Source organism: Megascapheus bottae, chromosome 30, assembly GCF_031878675.1.
Source record: "Megascapheus bottae isolate mThoBot1 chromosome 30, mThoBot2.hap1, whole genome shotgun sequence".
NCBI lineage: Eukaryota > Metazoa > Chordata > Mammalia > Rodentia > Geomyidae > Megascapheus > Megascapheus bottae.
Window position 1 is genome coordinate 5,206,050 of NC_143538.1, and position 15,844 is coordinate 5,221,893.

At 42.2% G+C, this 15,844-nt stretch overlaps 1 protein-coding gene across 1 annotated transcript in view; it reads right to left on the reverse strand.

Moving 5' to 3' along the window:
• The window catches only part of Herc2 (HECT and RLD domain containing E3 ubiquitin protein ligase 2), a 122,917-nt gene that overhangs the window by 16,319 nt on the left and 90,754 nt on the right, over window positions 1-15,844 (reverse strand). Inside the window, exons 69-79 of the mRNA XM_090321759.1 lie at window positions 15,487-15,678; window positions 14,141-14,294; window positions 10,500-10,607; window positions 9,045-9,176; window positions 8,258-8,416; window positions 8,054-8,172; window positions 7,430-7,555; window positions 6,621-6,776; window positions 5,944-6,059; window positions 5,091-5,289; window positions 3,282-3,496 (exon numbers count right to left, since the gene is read on the reverse strand). Coding sequence (XP_090177885.1) covers window positions 3,282-3,496; window positions 5,091-5,289; window positions 5,944-6,059; window positions 6,621-6,776; window positions 7,430-7,555; window positions 8,054-8,172; window positions 8,258-8,416; window positions 9,045-9,176; window positions 10,500-10,607; window positions 14,141-14,294; window positions 15,487-15,678 — 1,676 coding nt within the window. The remainder of the gene's footprint in view (window positions 1-3,281; window positions 3,497-5,090; window positions 5,290-5,943; window positions 6,060-6,620; window positions 6,777-7,429; window positions 7,556-8,053; window positions 8,173-8,257; window positions 8,417-9,044; window positions 9,177-10,499; window positions 10,608-14,140; window positions 14,295-15,486; window positions 15,679-15,844) is intronic.

Sequence of the window (15,844 nt, forward strand, 5' to 3'; positions counted from 1 at the left end):
CTCAGCTCAGACACTGAGTCATCAAGGTATGTGAACAGCACAAAAAAAAAAAAAAAACTTCAATTCTCTATCTGAATGAGATTTGTTTTGTGGCCGAGCTTATTGTGTATATGGTGGGTCTCCCATGTGTCCATCACAAGAATGGACTATTATCAGTTTTCTTAGAATGTGGACAAGGCCAACTTTGCCCTTATTCAAGTCTTCTAGCCCTTTCATATTTGTGATCTACTTGTTCTTATCAATTATAAAGTTATATTAAAATCTGACAATAATTATAGGTTTGCTTATTTTTCCTTGCAATTCTAACACTCTAAATTGCATGAATTTGCAGTGTATATTAAATGTGGGCATTAGCTTTGGTTACTGTGCCCACTTGATGAACTGACTAGTTTATTATTAAGACACACTTTTCATTTTTTGTTTTTTTTGCCAGTCCTGGGCTTGAGCTCAGGGCCTAAGCACTGTTCTTGGACTTTCTCAAGGCTAGAGCTCTACCACTTGAGCTTCAGCACCACTTCTGGCATTTTTTTCTATGTATGTGGTACCGAGGAATTGAACCCGGGTCTTCGTGCATGCTAGGCAAGCACTCTACCACTAGGCCAAACTCCCGGCCCCAAGACACACTTTTCTTAATCCAAGAATAAGCATCCCAGTTTCTTTGCAAGAGTATTAATGTAGTATCTATTTTCCCCCATACCTTTTTTCTTTTACTATATATATTTGTGTTTAAAGTGGGATCACTGTGGACAGTATATTGTTTCACATTCCTTTTATTTCTATTCTAACAATATGATTTTTTTAAGTTTGTATTTAGATTACTTCGTTTGATATGATTATCAATATATGTGAGTTTAAATCCCATCATGGTATTTATTTTCTTTGTCCCATTTGCTCTTTGCTGCTGTTTCCCTCCTCTTCTGTAGTGTCTGGAATAACTGAGAATGTTTTATGGTATCGCTGAATTCTAAATTTCACTAAATGTATTTTTTTTGGTTGTTGCTCATGTGTGCACGCCTTTAACCTATCAGTTTACAATGTCTTGTTAGTGTACTTTAAAGGATTTTTCCTCTTTATACCTTGGTCTTTATCAATCTACCGTGGTATAAGTTTTTTTCCTTATGATTCTTTTATTTAGGCCTAAAAGGTTCAAATCTATAGTAATTTTGTAGTTGTTTTACCCCTTTCCTTTCCTTTCCTTTCCTTTCCTTTCCTTTCCTTTCCTTTCCTTTCCTTTCTTCCCTCCCCCCTCCCTGTCTCCCACTCTCTTTTTCTATTTTCGGTAATACTGGCTTTTGAACTCAGGGCCTTGTGGTTGCTAGGCTGCTTTACTTGAGCCATGCCTCCAGTCCTATTTTCACTAATTATTTTTAGGTTAGGCTCTCAACTTCCCTCTCTGGTGTGTGCCTAGACTGTGATCCATCTACCTTAGGTGTCTCATAGCCATGGGATAACAGAGCTGTGACACCCCATTCAGCTTCTGTCTGTGGAGAGGGAGTCCCGTAGACTTTTCTGCCTGGCTGGTCACAATCCACCGTATCTGTTTCTCATGTAGCTTGGGATGGCAGTTGTACGTCACTGAACCCACTGATGGGTTTAAAAGAGGTCACGTGAATCATTCTGACTGGGCTAGCCTCAAACCATAGTCCCTCCAAATCTTGGCTTTCACATATTTAGGATTACAGGTTAGTATCACTGGTGCCCACCTGGTTTACTCGCTAATCAATGTGGAATTTCAGCCACTATTTCTTCAAAATTTCTCAGAGCTTTCTTTTGCTGATTCCAGTTGTACATATGTTAGGCCATTTGAGATTGTTTCATGGCTCACTGGTACTCTGTTCACTCATATGTTTTGTGTTCCATGCTGGATAGTTTCTGTGGTTGTATCTTTCCCTCCACTGATCTTTTCTTCTACAGGCTCTGTCTCAAATTCCATCCTGTTCAGTTTTCATTCCTGATACTGCATTTTTCATCTTTAGGACTCTGATTTGAGCACTTACATAGCTTCTAAACTGAACATGTTCACATTTCTTTCCAGCTTCTTGAGGATATAATGTGGTTAAAACAATTCTTTCAGTAAAGTTTCAGCTGGCAATTCTATAGCTGTGTCATTTTGGCTCAGCTTCAATGGTTTTGTTGTTTTAAGAGCAGAGGCCTGAATTCCCTCACTTAACTGCTTTTTTATCCTCATCTGGGTATTTTCCTGCTTTTTTGCATACTTTAAATTTTCAAGTGGATACAGGTCACTGTGAAGTTTACTTTTTTAGGGGCTTAATTTTTTTTTTGTGATCATTAACTATTCTTTAGCTTTGGTTTCTGAAATGTTACTGATGAATGGCTTAATCATTTCAGTTCTTGAGGTGATTGGTAGGATCAAAACAATAACTTCTATATAAGGAATTTTTTTTCTTTGCCGTTGGACACTGTTTTAGTAGTCTCCTCAGTGTCTTGTGATTTATGAGCCCTCTGGAAGCTCTATCTTCTAGGTAAGTTGTGGTGACTCTTCCTTATAATCTTTTGGATGTTTTGTCCCTTGGCCTCATACATAAGTGACTGTCACAATAGTGCTGCAAGGCTCTCTCTGCTCACCTTGTACAGCTCACTCCTCTCTGGCATTCTGCAAACTCTAGATATCTTCACCTCCCTGGACTTTGAATTCTTTACAAGTGTTTTCCAGGATATGCCTGCATTTCTCCTTGCTATAACACTTCCTGGCAATCTTCTGAATACAGTTGATTGGCAAATTCATGGAACAGTACTTTGTTATCCTATGATAATGTCTTCAGGCTGTTGACTCCTATATATATACACTTTTTTTTTCTGGTGATTTTTAAGTTATTTCTAGAGTAAGGAAGGCCGCTATCACTCCTGTTGGGCTGGCATTTGCCCATAACATATTTTTTTTTTTTTTAAAGTGTTGTCTCCTTCCTCCTCACTTCTATTTCTTCTTTAGTTTTAGCATCATGACTGCCACAAATTCAGTGGACGGAATGATAGAAGAGGCCTCATACTTATAAATCAAAACCTCAGACCTGGATTTTAACTCCAAGTACAGAAACCATACAGGTAAACCCACATTGTAGCATGTGAACCTATTTGTGGCAAACAAGTAATGAGTATTATTTAATGTGAGCAGACTATTGTTAACATTGCTCTAAACACAAAAGTGACAATACAATGTCTTCACATTAAAACAAAGGAGAACTTAATGTGGGACACTACTTTGCTTAATCCAATGACAGAAGTATTCCAAAGGATATGAACATATTATCTATTTTTCTTACCTTCTGTTGCCATGTCCCAATTTCCCATCTTCTGCCTCGCCCCAAGAGTAAACTTCTCCTTCGGAAGAGAGGGCAAGGCAGTGCTTTCCTCCCGAGTTCACAGCCACTTTCTTGATGAACACATGCTGAATGGATTCCAGCAGAGTGGGGGTGGACACGGACTCAGTCCCTCCAATCCCTAATCTGCCACCAGCACCATAGCCAGTGGCATACAGCTGTGATGAGAAAAAGGAACAGCGATGTCAGATTTTCATCCAATTGTTCCTGTACTTACTTCATTCAACGGATGCTTTAGACGTTATTTTTACCACAGAGAAATAAAAGAATTGACAAAAAAAAAAATCACAGGAAGGTTTAAGATTTCACATACTGCTACTGTTTGCATGAGCATCTTCCAATCGTCCAAGTGAAAAGCTTGGTCCCCAAAGGTAGGGGCAGCTGGGCAGTGACTCTGGGGTGATTGGCGGCACGTCTCTTTGAAGAAGACTGTGGGGCCCTCTCTCCCTCTGTTGTTTCTTGGCTTATGTGGTGTGAATAGTATGTTTCACCACATGCTCTTCACCATGGCCATACCACACCTCCACGAGCAATGGGTGTATGTCATTGTGTACCCATAGGATCACAACTGAAACACGTCCTTCTCCTTGTATGTTAATTAGCTCAGGTATTTCTTTATATCGATCAGAAGACACACAGACACACACACACACACACACACACACACACACACACACACACTATTATCAAAGCTCTAAAAAAGAATCCCACATTTACCAGCTGTATATTGAAATTAAAGTTTTGGCTCATTCTTGTCTAGAATTCCCCCTTTTTTTTTTTTGCCAGACCTGGGCTTAAGCTCAGGGCCTGAGCACTGTCCTTGGACTTTCTCAAGGCTAGAACTCTACCACTTGAGCCTCAGCACCACTTCCAGCTTTTTTCTATGTATGTGGTACTGAGGAATCGAACCCGGGTCTTCGTGCATGCTAGGCAAGCACTCTACCACTAGGCCAAACTCCCGGCCCTAGAATTACCTTTTATTCTAGAATATTAACCACAATAAACACTGAGATGAATAGACAAGCAAAAAAGATTGTTATCTATTATATGTGAAATCTGATGATATTAAATATATTTAAATATTTCAGCCATGGAGTAAGAAGTAGTTCAAAGTACCACTTCTTTTCATTCTAAGTATCTAATTGCTTGGGGACACAAAACATCTTTGTCATTAATTAAAAGATAACAAAGGTCAGACACCACTTCTAAACATACAGCAAACATCCTTTCTAAAGAATTTAAATTCTACTTTAAACACTTTTCCAACGTGTTTGTGCAATGAAACAACAGTAAGGAAGAAGCAAGGGTTAAATGGAACAAAAACTCCGGTAGATGCATGGGCCCTAAGGAAGCTTCTTCTGGAAAGGTTTTATATATGGTTGTGGAGAAAGAAACACATCTAATGGGGACTGGGGGCATGGTTCAGTTGGTAGAGTGCCAGCCAATGAACAAAAGCATCAGGTATCGAGTTCAAGTTGCAGTCATGGACAAAAAATTAAAAAGAAAAAAATATTTCTAATAGATAGTCAAACAAAAATCTTAAGACATTTGCAAGGTAAGAGTTATATATCTAAAGATTACACAGAAATACTTAGGACTGTAATTGCTTCCAGCAGCACTGTAGGTATGATTAATCTTGAGACAGTATTTAAGTGCATAACCTTACATGTACAAAAATCGAACAATACAACACACCTAGCCATAACTCTATCAGTCTTAATGACAGAATGACACATACAAAATGTACCTTACCTTGCCATCGGCTGTCACAGCAAAAAGTGTCTGTTCTCCTCCAATTAACTGTACAGGTCTGAGGGTGGCAAGGGCTTCGCATGGAGTGGGAACTTTAACTTTTGCCCCCTCGATGCCCCCAAGCTGGCCTCTGTGATTATGCCCCCATCCATAAATGGTTCCACTGCCACCGGCAGAAAGAGTCCAATCATCTGGTCGCCTACAAGACACATCGGAAAGACTTTCATGTGGAGACAGCGGAAGGAGCTTGCACCTGTCATCCTAGCAACTTGGGAAGTGGAGATTGGAAAGATGAAGTTCCAGTCCAGATAAAAAGTCTGAGAGATGCTGTCTCAGCCATATAAGCTCGTAATGGTGGCATGCACTGTATTATGACAGCTGTCCTGGAAAGTATAAATTAGGAAGCCACAGCCCAGGCTGACACAGACAATAAAGCAAGGTCCTTATTTGAAAAGTTAACTAAAAGACAAAGATCTGGACATATGTCTCAAGCCAGAGAGTACCTGCCCAACAAACACAAAGCTGCACTGGAAAATAAAACTGCACACAGAACTTCTTTCACATAGATAAAACATTCTTGCTTTTTTCTTTCTTTATCTCTCTCTTTTTTTTTTTTTGTGGCAGCCTTTGAACTCAGGTCCCAGGTGCTGTTCTAAGCTCTTGTGCTCAAGGCTAGTGAACCACAGTTCTACTTCTAGATTTTGATTGTTAACTGGAGATAACAAGTCTCATGGACTTTCCTGCCCTGCTGGCTTTGAACAACAATCATCAGAACTCAGCCTTCTGAGGAGCTACATTATTAGCGTGTGCCACCAATGCCTGGCCATTCTTGCTTATTTTTGATGTTACTAACCTGTTCATCCACTGCACAAGTTGTTCATCTTGCTCTCTCTTAAAAACGTCGTGGCTCTCATGAAGAACATCCATGTTTTCACTGTCTGCCATTAATTCACGAATTTTCTTAGCCACCTAGACAATGAGATCCCAAATCAAACACTTAAGCAAAAAACAAAAACATTAAATTCTAAAATAAGATGACCGGGAGGGGGTAGGGAGAGGGAAACAGGGACAAAAACATGAGAGAAGGGGTATCAATGTGTGAGAAGTAATGCACCTATGACCTGACAAATTTAACTATAATCCCTCTATACATTATCTTGAAAAAACAAAAACAAAACATTGAATTCTAATGTAAGAAGACCAGAGGAATCCCTGCCTGGGAATAGCAATATTGACATCATGATTTTCATATTCTCAACATTAGCATCATGATTTTTATATTTAGTAAATGAAATCACAGTGCCACTTCCAGTTTTCTGGTGGTTAACTGGAGATAAGAGTTCCAAGGATTTCCATACCCCGGGTTGGCTTTGAACCACAATCCTCATATCTCAGCCTCCTGAGTAGCTAGGATTACAGGCGTGAGCCACCGGCGCCCAGCTATTGGTGTGTTTTTTTTTTTACACTATAGCTGAAGCCTGTAAGATCTTTGTGCTACAAAATCAAATATAAAAAAAGAACAGGGAATACCTCATCAAGGAACAGACGGGGCAATGGTGATCTTTTGTCGAGAGCCACAGCAACTCGAGACGCCATGCAGTATCGTCGGAACCATGCCCATTTGTGTGTCTCGGCGCAGCAAGGCAGAGTGTCTAGCTCCAGGTCACATGCAAGGGCTACCAGTACCTTCAGCCACCGAAATTCAACACAAAACAAAACAAGGCAAAGGGTTACTCAGAAACGCAGTTCCCATTCCACTCCCCACTGTGAGTACCCTGCCACAGGTCGTGACCCCCGGGTTTCTGAAGATCTTGGCTCAGGAGTTCATTACTTCCTTAACAGTTTCTAGAGATGGATTTAATACACAGGACTTCAGACCAAACATCCCCTGCACTATCCATGCCCTGTGTCAAGAAATAAAAAGACCCATCCACCTCAAAGCATGCTGAGATTTATGTAATGGTTTCAGGTAGAAAAGTTTCAATCACCCAGCCATTTCTTGAGTTTTTTTTTTCCCCCCACATTCACCTGCAGCCAATACCTAAGGACTGCCTTTAAAGAGACCTAAAACCGGGCTGGGAATGTGGATGTGTGGCAGAGTGCTTGCCTAGTATGTATGAGGTCCTGGGTTGGATTCCTCAGGACCACATACACAGGTGGCACTGTGGCTCAAGTGGTAGAGTACTAGCCTTGAGCAAAAGAAGCTCAGGGATAGTGACTGGGCCCTGAGTTCAAGCCCCAGGACTGGCAAAAAAACCAAAAACCTGCTCCATGACAGCACTCAGTGGCTCTTCCAGCCAACCTGCCCTACCGTCACGTTACAATATTTCTAATATTACCTTGAAGAATGGGCTGTGGAGCAGCTGTTTGCCACCTCTCACAATAGGATCTTCATATTCAAACTGCCTCTGCAAAGCTTCCGGAAGGCCTTTCACCAAAGCAGCAAGAGCACTGCCTGTAAAACTCTTAAAAACAGGAAACAAGATTTCAGGATTCGGATGTACAGCAGAGTTCCAAGTTTGCTTCATTCCACGGGGTCAAACGTTTCATTATGCTGTACCCCCTAGAAATAGTCAGTGACACTGTCAGGTAGGAGAAAGGCTAGAAGTATGTGCACCCAACAGGAAAAGGAGGGAGAAAGGGAGTGGGTAAACCTCAGATGTATCTGGTCTTGTGTTCTAGAGACCCGTTCTCTGTATTTGGGCAGCATCAACAGGAACTGTTTCATGCAGCACAATGAAGGGGATGTGGCCAGGCAGGCTTGTTCTGAGGGTTCCACACACAGACTTCAATGTCTAGCCTGACTTCATTTAGGCAGCAACACAAGGAAAAGCCTGGAATGGGGCCATGGCCTCCTTATGCTCATTTTCACTTTGCTGACTCTTCTCAACAGTAGTTAAAGCAATGTTTTATCCCTACAGTGTCACATTTCTAGACGTCAACTGTATCACAGCCATGCATACCAAGGCTCGTGTCTCGCCATCATTTTCTCCCAGCAGCCTGTTGATGTTAATTGACTGCCCAAATTCTGTGGTGAGCAGTCTCCTCAGCCTCTGAAGAGCCCACATCCTGTGACTGGCGGCTGAAACAAAGCAGAAAGGAATGGTCAGGCCTGACCTTATTCATCCAGCCAATCCGACAGATGTGAGCATGAAATCGCTCCTTACCCAAGGCACTCAGCTGCGCGCACGCGGCCAGGGAGGCTGCAAGGCGAGGGACGATGCTTCGGTTGGAAGTGAGATTGAGTCGGAAGTCCAGGAGACACGTCACCAAGTCCATGGATGGACAGGAGAGGACACAGCGATCTGACAGGAGGTCCTTAGGACCTGGGAAGGAGCATGGTCAGTCAATGTTCCTGTGTGACAGGGCAAAAACCTCCCTAAAGAAACTCTAGGGCTGGGAACGTGGCTTAGTGGAAGAGCGCTTACCTAGCATGCACAAAGCCCTGGGTTCCATTCCTCAGTACCACATAAGCAAAAAACAAAAAAAGCCAGAAGTGGTGCTGTGACTCAAGCGGTAGAGTGATAGCCTTGAGCAAAAAAGGCCCAGGCCCCAAGTTTAAGCCCAAGAACTGGGAAAAAGAAAAAGAAACTCCTATATCTTCAGTAAATCTACTTGGAATGGAGCAATGCAGAGTGCCACAGCACAGAGAGCCATCACATATAGCTACACTGACATTTTAACTGAATCAGAGCTCTAGAAACTACAAACACAACAAATTGGTTTCTACTCTGGGTGAAGGAAGTGTTGGTTTCCAATAACTGATTGGCACAGGGGGCTGACAGGGGGCTGGTATGGCCTAACCATTGGCCTAGGAGGGCCTGAGGCAATGCTTGCTTGCTCCTGGCACAGTGTTAGGCCGTTCTGAGGATACTGAATGGAAAGTGTGCATGGTTCCAGCTGTCTAGTATCTATCCAGTCATCACATCTGGATGGCCTCAGCTTCTTCCTTACCTGCAGCTGGCATGATGGGATAGACTGTGAAGCGCCAGCCCCAGCCATTCACAGACCCATCACTGATGAACTTCCACTTCAGCTCATCCCCAGGGATGCGCAGCTCACTGGACCAGTCGGACCACTCTCGACCTGGAGGAGAAAAAACACAGCCTGGGCTTTAGTTCATTTCATCATCCTGCCAAACCCCAAAAGACTCCTTAGAGAAAAGTCACTGAGATCAGGGCAGATAATCAGCAGGCTCTTCCAACTCATGTTCTCTGAAGTTCAATCCCACAGGGACATCCCCACCATGCTTAGTGAATGCGAATCCATCAACCCTCCTACAGCTGTTCCTTTAACAACTAAATCAAGTACTGGGGAAGCCGAGGGCCATAGACATTGCCTTGACAGGGGCTAATCTCAAAGGGGAATGACCACACATACAAGGAAGGATGTAGCATGAAAGGCAGGATGGGCCATGGGAGCACTTTCTGGGGACTGCAGGTGATCAAGTGACGGGAGAAAGAGTCCACGTCCTCACAAGGCCTATATGTGAAGGTCAGCATGGCCAGGAAGAGGCTGTCCTCCCAGGAGAAGCAGCCTAGACAGAGCTAAGGGCCTATATGGCCACTGTAGAGAGCTGTAAATAACAGCATCTCAGAAGAGCCCATGAGTCCCCACCGCCTCTGTCCTATAGAAGCTCAGCAATAGCTGGTTGAGCTTTGCATTAGAAGTAGAAAGACCAAGCACATTTAACAACAACACAGGCTGACAGATACTGGTCAATAAAAAGTATGCAAGAAAAACCCGTCTTCACAGTGAATATAGCACATCATCCGAAGCTTTACATGAAGAGCTTCAGGTATGCCTTGTGAGTCAAGGACTGGGTGTCTTCCAGCAAGGACACAGTCTCATGCACTCACTGCCGTACAGTTTATATAAGAGGGCAGGGCAGAGACCACATGCGCCCTACAAAATCCCAGATGTTTTCCATCTGGTCTTTTATAGGGAAAATTTGCTACTCGTTGTTTGAGATGAATAATGATAATCGTAAAATCTAAAACGTTATATCCATGCACACTCCTATAGCAATAGTTCTGAAATGCCCAGACCATTTAGCATATCTCAAGATGGAGTCATTAACCCCCAACTTGACTACATGGAGTCCATCAGGATCACACATGGTACTTTTTGTCTACTCCATTCTCTGCCTGCCAGCCAGATAGAATACTCTATGGGCTGGGTATCTCCCAGCAAGGACTGGCTCTCATGCCACCATCTACAATATGAGCCACAGACCACACAGATATGATGTCATAAAGGATTGGGAAGAGGAAAATAAAACTGACTGAATCTCACAGCTAAACAGTTCACAGTTCCTTCCTTAGAGCATGTGCAGAACGATGCAGCAGCCTTCTGCTACCAATATTAATGGTTCCATCAGAGAGGCAGAGTTCAACCTCCCTTTCTCACCTGACCGCACAGACACGATCCTATTGACACCATCCATGACTGTGAGAGGATCGTGGCGCCTCTCGGTGGAGCACTGCCTGTCAAACTCCACCCTGAGGCCTTCTGCACCTGGAGGATAAGCAAGCAGAAAACAGAGTGTGACCATTCCCTTGCAGCAAGCGCAAGTCAGTGTGCTGTGTAGAAACAGTGAGATGAAAGCGAAGGTTAGGAATTAATAAAGAGCTGGCTCTTCTGAACCACAAAACTAAGCCTGACCACCCTCCCTCACATTACCCCCACCAGAAGACTCTGATCATGGGCTGAAGGGTCAGGAGACACTTCACATGGCCAATTCATTTCATGATGCACTTCAGGACAAGTTTACATTCTGCAACTTGACTCACCAGACAAAGCTAACGTATTCAATTCATGAAGCACCAGGACAGAAGCTGGGTGGCTGTGGCTCATGCTTGTAATCTTAGCTACTCAGAAGGCTGAGATCTGAGGATCCAGATTCTAAGCTAGTCTGGGCAGGAAATTCCTTGAGACTCTTATCTCCAATTAACTACCAAAAATCTGGAAGTAGAGCTGTGGCTCAGGTGGTAGAGTGTTAGCGTGCCAGCCTTAAGCTAAAGCTCAAGTTCAAGCCCTAGGACAGGCACCCCCCAGCCCTTCCCAAACCCAAAACAATAATGAGGACAGCTGCTGTAACTCCAATCTTGACCATTCCTCAAATGGTAGCTAAAGGGGCCTGGGGCACTCCTGAATGGGGTTGTGTGACTCTAGCTCCTCCCTCTGTGATTTGGCTTTCTGAGATGAGACCTTCTGTTTAAATTCTTATCATGTGTGTAATGGAGCAATTAACTGAATTGTGGGATATTCCGTAATCACAGAAACACAGGGAATTGCTGCTCATTGTGAAAATCCACATATTTAGGGTCAGAAATATTCTGAATAGGAGAATAAGTGTTTTCCTTCACGCTGAAATATTTTAGGACTAGCAGAGGACAATAGGTAATGCCTGGCAAAGAGGCATGGGAGAGAGGGGGAGGGGGGGTCTGATGTCACACAAGGGTTCAGATCCCATTTCAAGGTTGCCAGGATGCACTAATGGTCTGAAAGGCTTTGTCTGTGAAGGGAGGGGAATGGAAAGGAAACAGCACACAATGCTGGTATAATAAACCACATAATACCACGACAGGCTGGCCCAGATGGCTTGGACTGGTCAGAAATTACTGAATTTGGAGTAAATTTGAAAAGCTGGGGGGGAGGGACAGAGCTTGCTGGCTGACTAGATAGAAGTGAGAGAAACAGAAAAGGGGAAGAAAGATCAATTTTTGTCTTAGGTGACAGATGGGTGGAAGTGCCTTTTTTTTTTTAAACTTCTATCATGATAGAGTAACAACTTTACATTTTTTTCAAAGAAAGTTTTCTGAACTCTATCTCATTCTGAAGAAGATAAAGGCATTAAAGCTAAATAAAATGTCGAATTATTTAAAAAGCCAATGGAACCAAATGAAATAAAAGCAAGAATAAAGACCAGAGTACTAAGTAATAAAGGCAAGTGTATCAAACAAAACATACCCAAACTGCCATCTAACCATCTCAAAGAAGTGGAAAGAAAGTAGAAAAATGAAACATAGGAAAAACTGATCTAATAACAATCCAGGGGAAAAATGATAAAACTTAGGGAATACTATAATTCCAAAATGAAGACTTTAACAGAAAATCCAGTAAGCACAACAGACAAAAGGAAAGATGACTTTTTAAAGAGGAAAAACAACATTTGAGGAGGAAGTAGCCAACATTAAAAGACATCCACCACAAATAATCATCAAGTTTCACTAGAAATGAAAACTAAGCAACAGAATCGAACTATATAAAATGCAATTCACAGAAATGTCCTGAAGAAAAGGTGTGGAACTACATTAAAGCTTGATCAGAGATCACTTCAAATAACCAATATGAAAACAAATGCTAATTAAACTACTTGAAAAAAAGCATATCACTTAAAAGGAAACAAAAAAACCCTAATGACCATGATCATATTTTCACAGAGGAAGAATAAATGATTCAAAGATTCAGTAGCCAGGAAAGTAACCTTTCAGACTTAAAGGACACAGAGTGTCATGAGCAAGCCTATCCTCAGGGTCTGCACAGGAATTTAGTAGGTGAGTTGAGATACCACAGTGACTGAAGAGGCAGACAAAAATTAAATGTAGCAAAATGTGAACTAAATGAGGAGCAAAGAAAGAATTGTGCTCTAGTAAATATGGTTTAATTAGGGAAATAAGTTTGAAAGAACTTACTGGAAATATCATGTAAAAAAATTTAAAAAATGTTTTCAGTGGTGTGTTGGTGGTGGCAGTGTTACAAATGTACCCAAAGTCTGTTGCTTGCATAATGCTGCCTAAAGCGAATAAAGAATTATGAGATATTTAATCATCTCTAGTCTTGGAACTGGGATCTGATATGAAAGAAAAGATGTAGATTTAACTGAACAGATGAAGCAGAAATCCATACATATGTCTCTACCCATTCATCCATCGTGATATAAAATTATTGAAATGAACTCTAGGAAATGGAAATAAGATTTTTTGTTGTTGTTGTTTGTTTTTTCTTTGTTGCTGTTTTCTTCTTGTCTTCTTTGCTCATCTGTCTCTGGGAGGGTAAGGGGGAGGCACAAAAATGGTGAACACACGCAGCAGCGATCACTAGATACTACATTGAAATGAACTACACAACTAATGAATGGGGACAGGAGGGAAAAACCGGGAGAGAGGAAGGGAGGGATGACACTGTTGAAAAAGAAAAGTACTCTTTACCTAACTTACAGAACTGTAACTCCTCTTCACATCACCTTTATAATAGTAATAAACAGATTAGCAAGTTCCTGAGACTCTTTTATCGCCAATTAAGCAGCAAAAAAGCCAAGTAAGAGTGCAAGGCCATCAAATCCAGCCTCACGACCAGCACACACACACACGGATGAATAAATGAATGAATGAATAGTAAGAAGAAAGAAGATGAAGATGTACATTTGGGCAATGATCCTGCTTGCATGACATCACACTGGAATGGTATCTTTTCAGGAGGACGCTGGAATACTTCCGGGAGTTAGAACAGTGTTCTTTAAATCCGATCTTGGTGACAAGACTATGTACCTGATGATCAAATCCATAACCCTAATTATTTAGAAGGCAGAGATTTGGGGATCATAGTTTGAGGCCAGCCTGGGCAGAAAAGTTCATGACACTCCTTCTCAATCAATGGCTAGACACAGTGGTCCACACCTGTCATCCCAGGCTATGATGGAAGCACAATGGCTGGGAACCGTGGTGCACTCCTGTCATCCCAGTAACAAAATGAACTACAAATAGGAAGATCACAGTTCATGCTGGCCAGGGAATAAAGCAAGAACTTACCCTGAAAATAACCAACATGAAAAGGAACTTGCAGAATAGCTCTAATGATACTACTGCTTTGCAAGCCTGAAGACATGAGGTTCAAAACTCTAGTATAACAACAGCAACAACAAAAGGCAGCAAAAAAGTCAGACAATTCTGTTCCCTACTTTCCCCCCCAGCATCCTATATAACAGAGATAGTTGTTCTGTGTGGAATTAAGTCCTCCATAAGCAGTACAGTGATTAGACCATGTACCTGGTATCTTCACTGTGCCACTGGTGGAAGTGTCATCGGTGTATGGGTGGCTGCTCTCCACTACAACAGGCTGGGAGGAAAGCCGGCCACTCTGAGAGTCCGTGGCTACGTCTTCCAACTCGGTGACACAGAGCTCCAACAACATGTCTGCCACCTGGGGAGGAAGCAGGAGGTGATGAGGCAGATGGGAGCCAGCCCTGTACTTGCCCATTCTGTTCCAGATCAGAGACAGGATGGAGTTTGGAGAAACTGGGTTGAAATGAGTGCTTGCTTTCTTTACCCATAAAAACCAAGACAGAACCAGGCTTGGAGAGGAATTGTAAGATATATATATATATATATATATATATATATATATATATATAGCTGTACACAACACACTCAGTACAATATATACAATGAAACATTGGTGACAAGGATTGTGCTTTTATACCAAGACAAGGTTACTTTCTAGTGAGGGAAGTACGCCTCAGAAACAAACATATCAAAAGGAAATTGATAAGAATGACCAACATCTATGAAGGCACAGGATGGCCAGTGAGTAGGGGCTGGAATCAAGCACATTTAAACCACTCAGGCCCAACTGTGGCAGAATATTTCAAACTAAGAACTGAAAATATCAACACAATAGGGCCATTTCTCTTGACTAGGACACCAACGGCCAGGCTTCATAATTCTTTCTCTGCAAGTTCAAGGCCAGCTATGTAGCAAAACACTCTCCTAAAAATAAGAAAAAAAATCATACTCTTCTTATAACTATTAACCTTAAATTAATCCTTTAGAATTATACTGTATAATTTGCTTGGGAGAAACTAGAAAGAAGTAAGTACAACTTGTAATTCTTATGGAACACTTAAGCTCCTAAACTATTCACTAATCCACTGTACAACTCTACTTAAAAGGACTTTGTGGTGGTAGTAAGAGGGGAACTACAGAAAAACACAGGAAGTACTTCAACACTAGAAATGCTATCTCACCCCGGCACAGTCAGTGATGAAAAGGCAAAGCATGGCTGTCAATAAGTAAGAGTACTTGAGTAAGCCCAGAGCTATCGGGATTGGCCAATTCTGTCTCTAAGATATACAGACAGGACATTGGCTTTACATTCTAAACTTGGCTAGTGCAAATGAAACCCACCAGCTCTTTGATATTATTCAAATTTCATTAGGGTTACATAAAATAAGAAGTCTGTTGTTTAGGTACACTTGATGAGGGCCCCAGCCTTGAGTGAAAAAGCTAAGCAAGAGCACCAGAGTTCAAGCTCAAGTACTAGTGTGCATGCGTATACACAGAAATGAGTGGTGTGTCTCTTGTAGGGAAGGCCCCGCCCTCCTGCTGTCACTCACCTGCGGGTAGGCGGTGCCCATGCCGGATAGTACAGCTGAGAGCACGTCCCTGCCCCGGTCGCCAGCCCGGCTGCACACCGACAGCTTGAGCAGGTCCACTATCACTCGGGTATCATCTGTGATCAACAGACTGGTGAACTCATCCAATGACTGTGGCTCTGGGCCTGAGGTTTTACTTTGGCTTTCAACATCCTAAATTAAATGATAACCCGTAACTAATGAAGAACAACATATTAGGAAATCAGAGACTTACCAGGCTGCCTAGGAATTCATAGGACATATTGCCACCAATGAGGAAAGGATGTGAAAAATCAGATTAATTAAGAAATGGTAGGCTCCATATCTCCATTAAGCAATG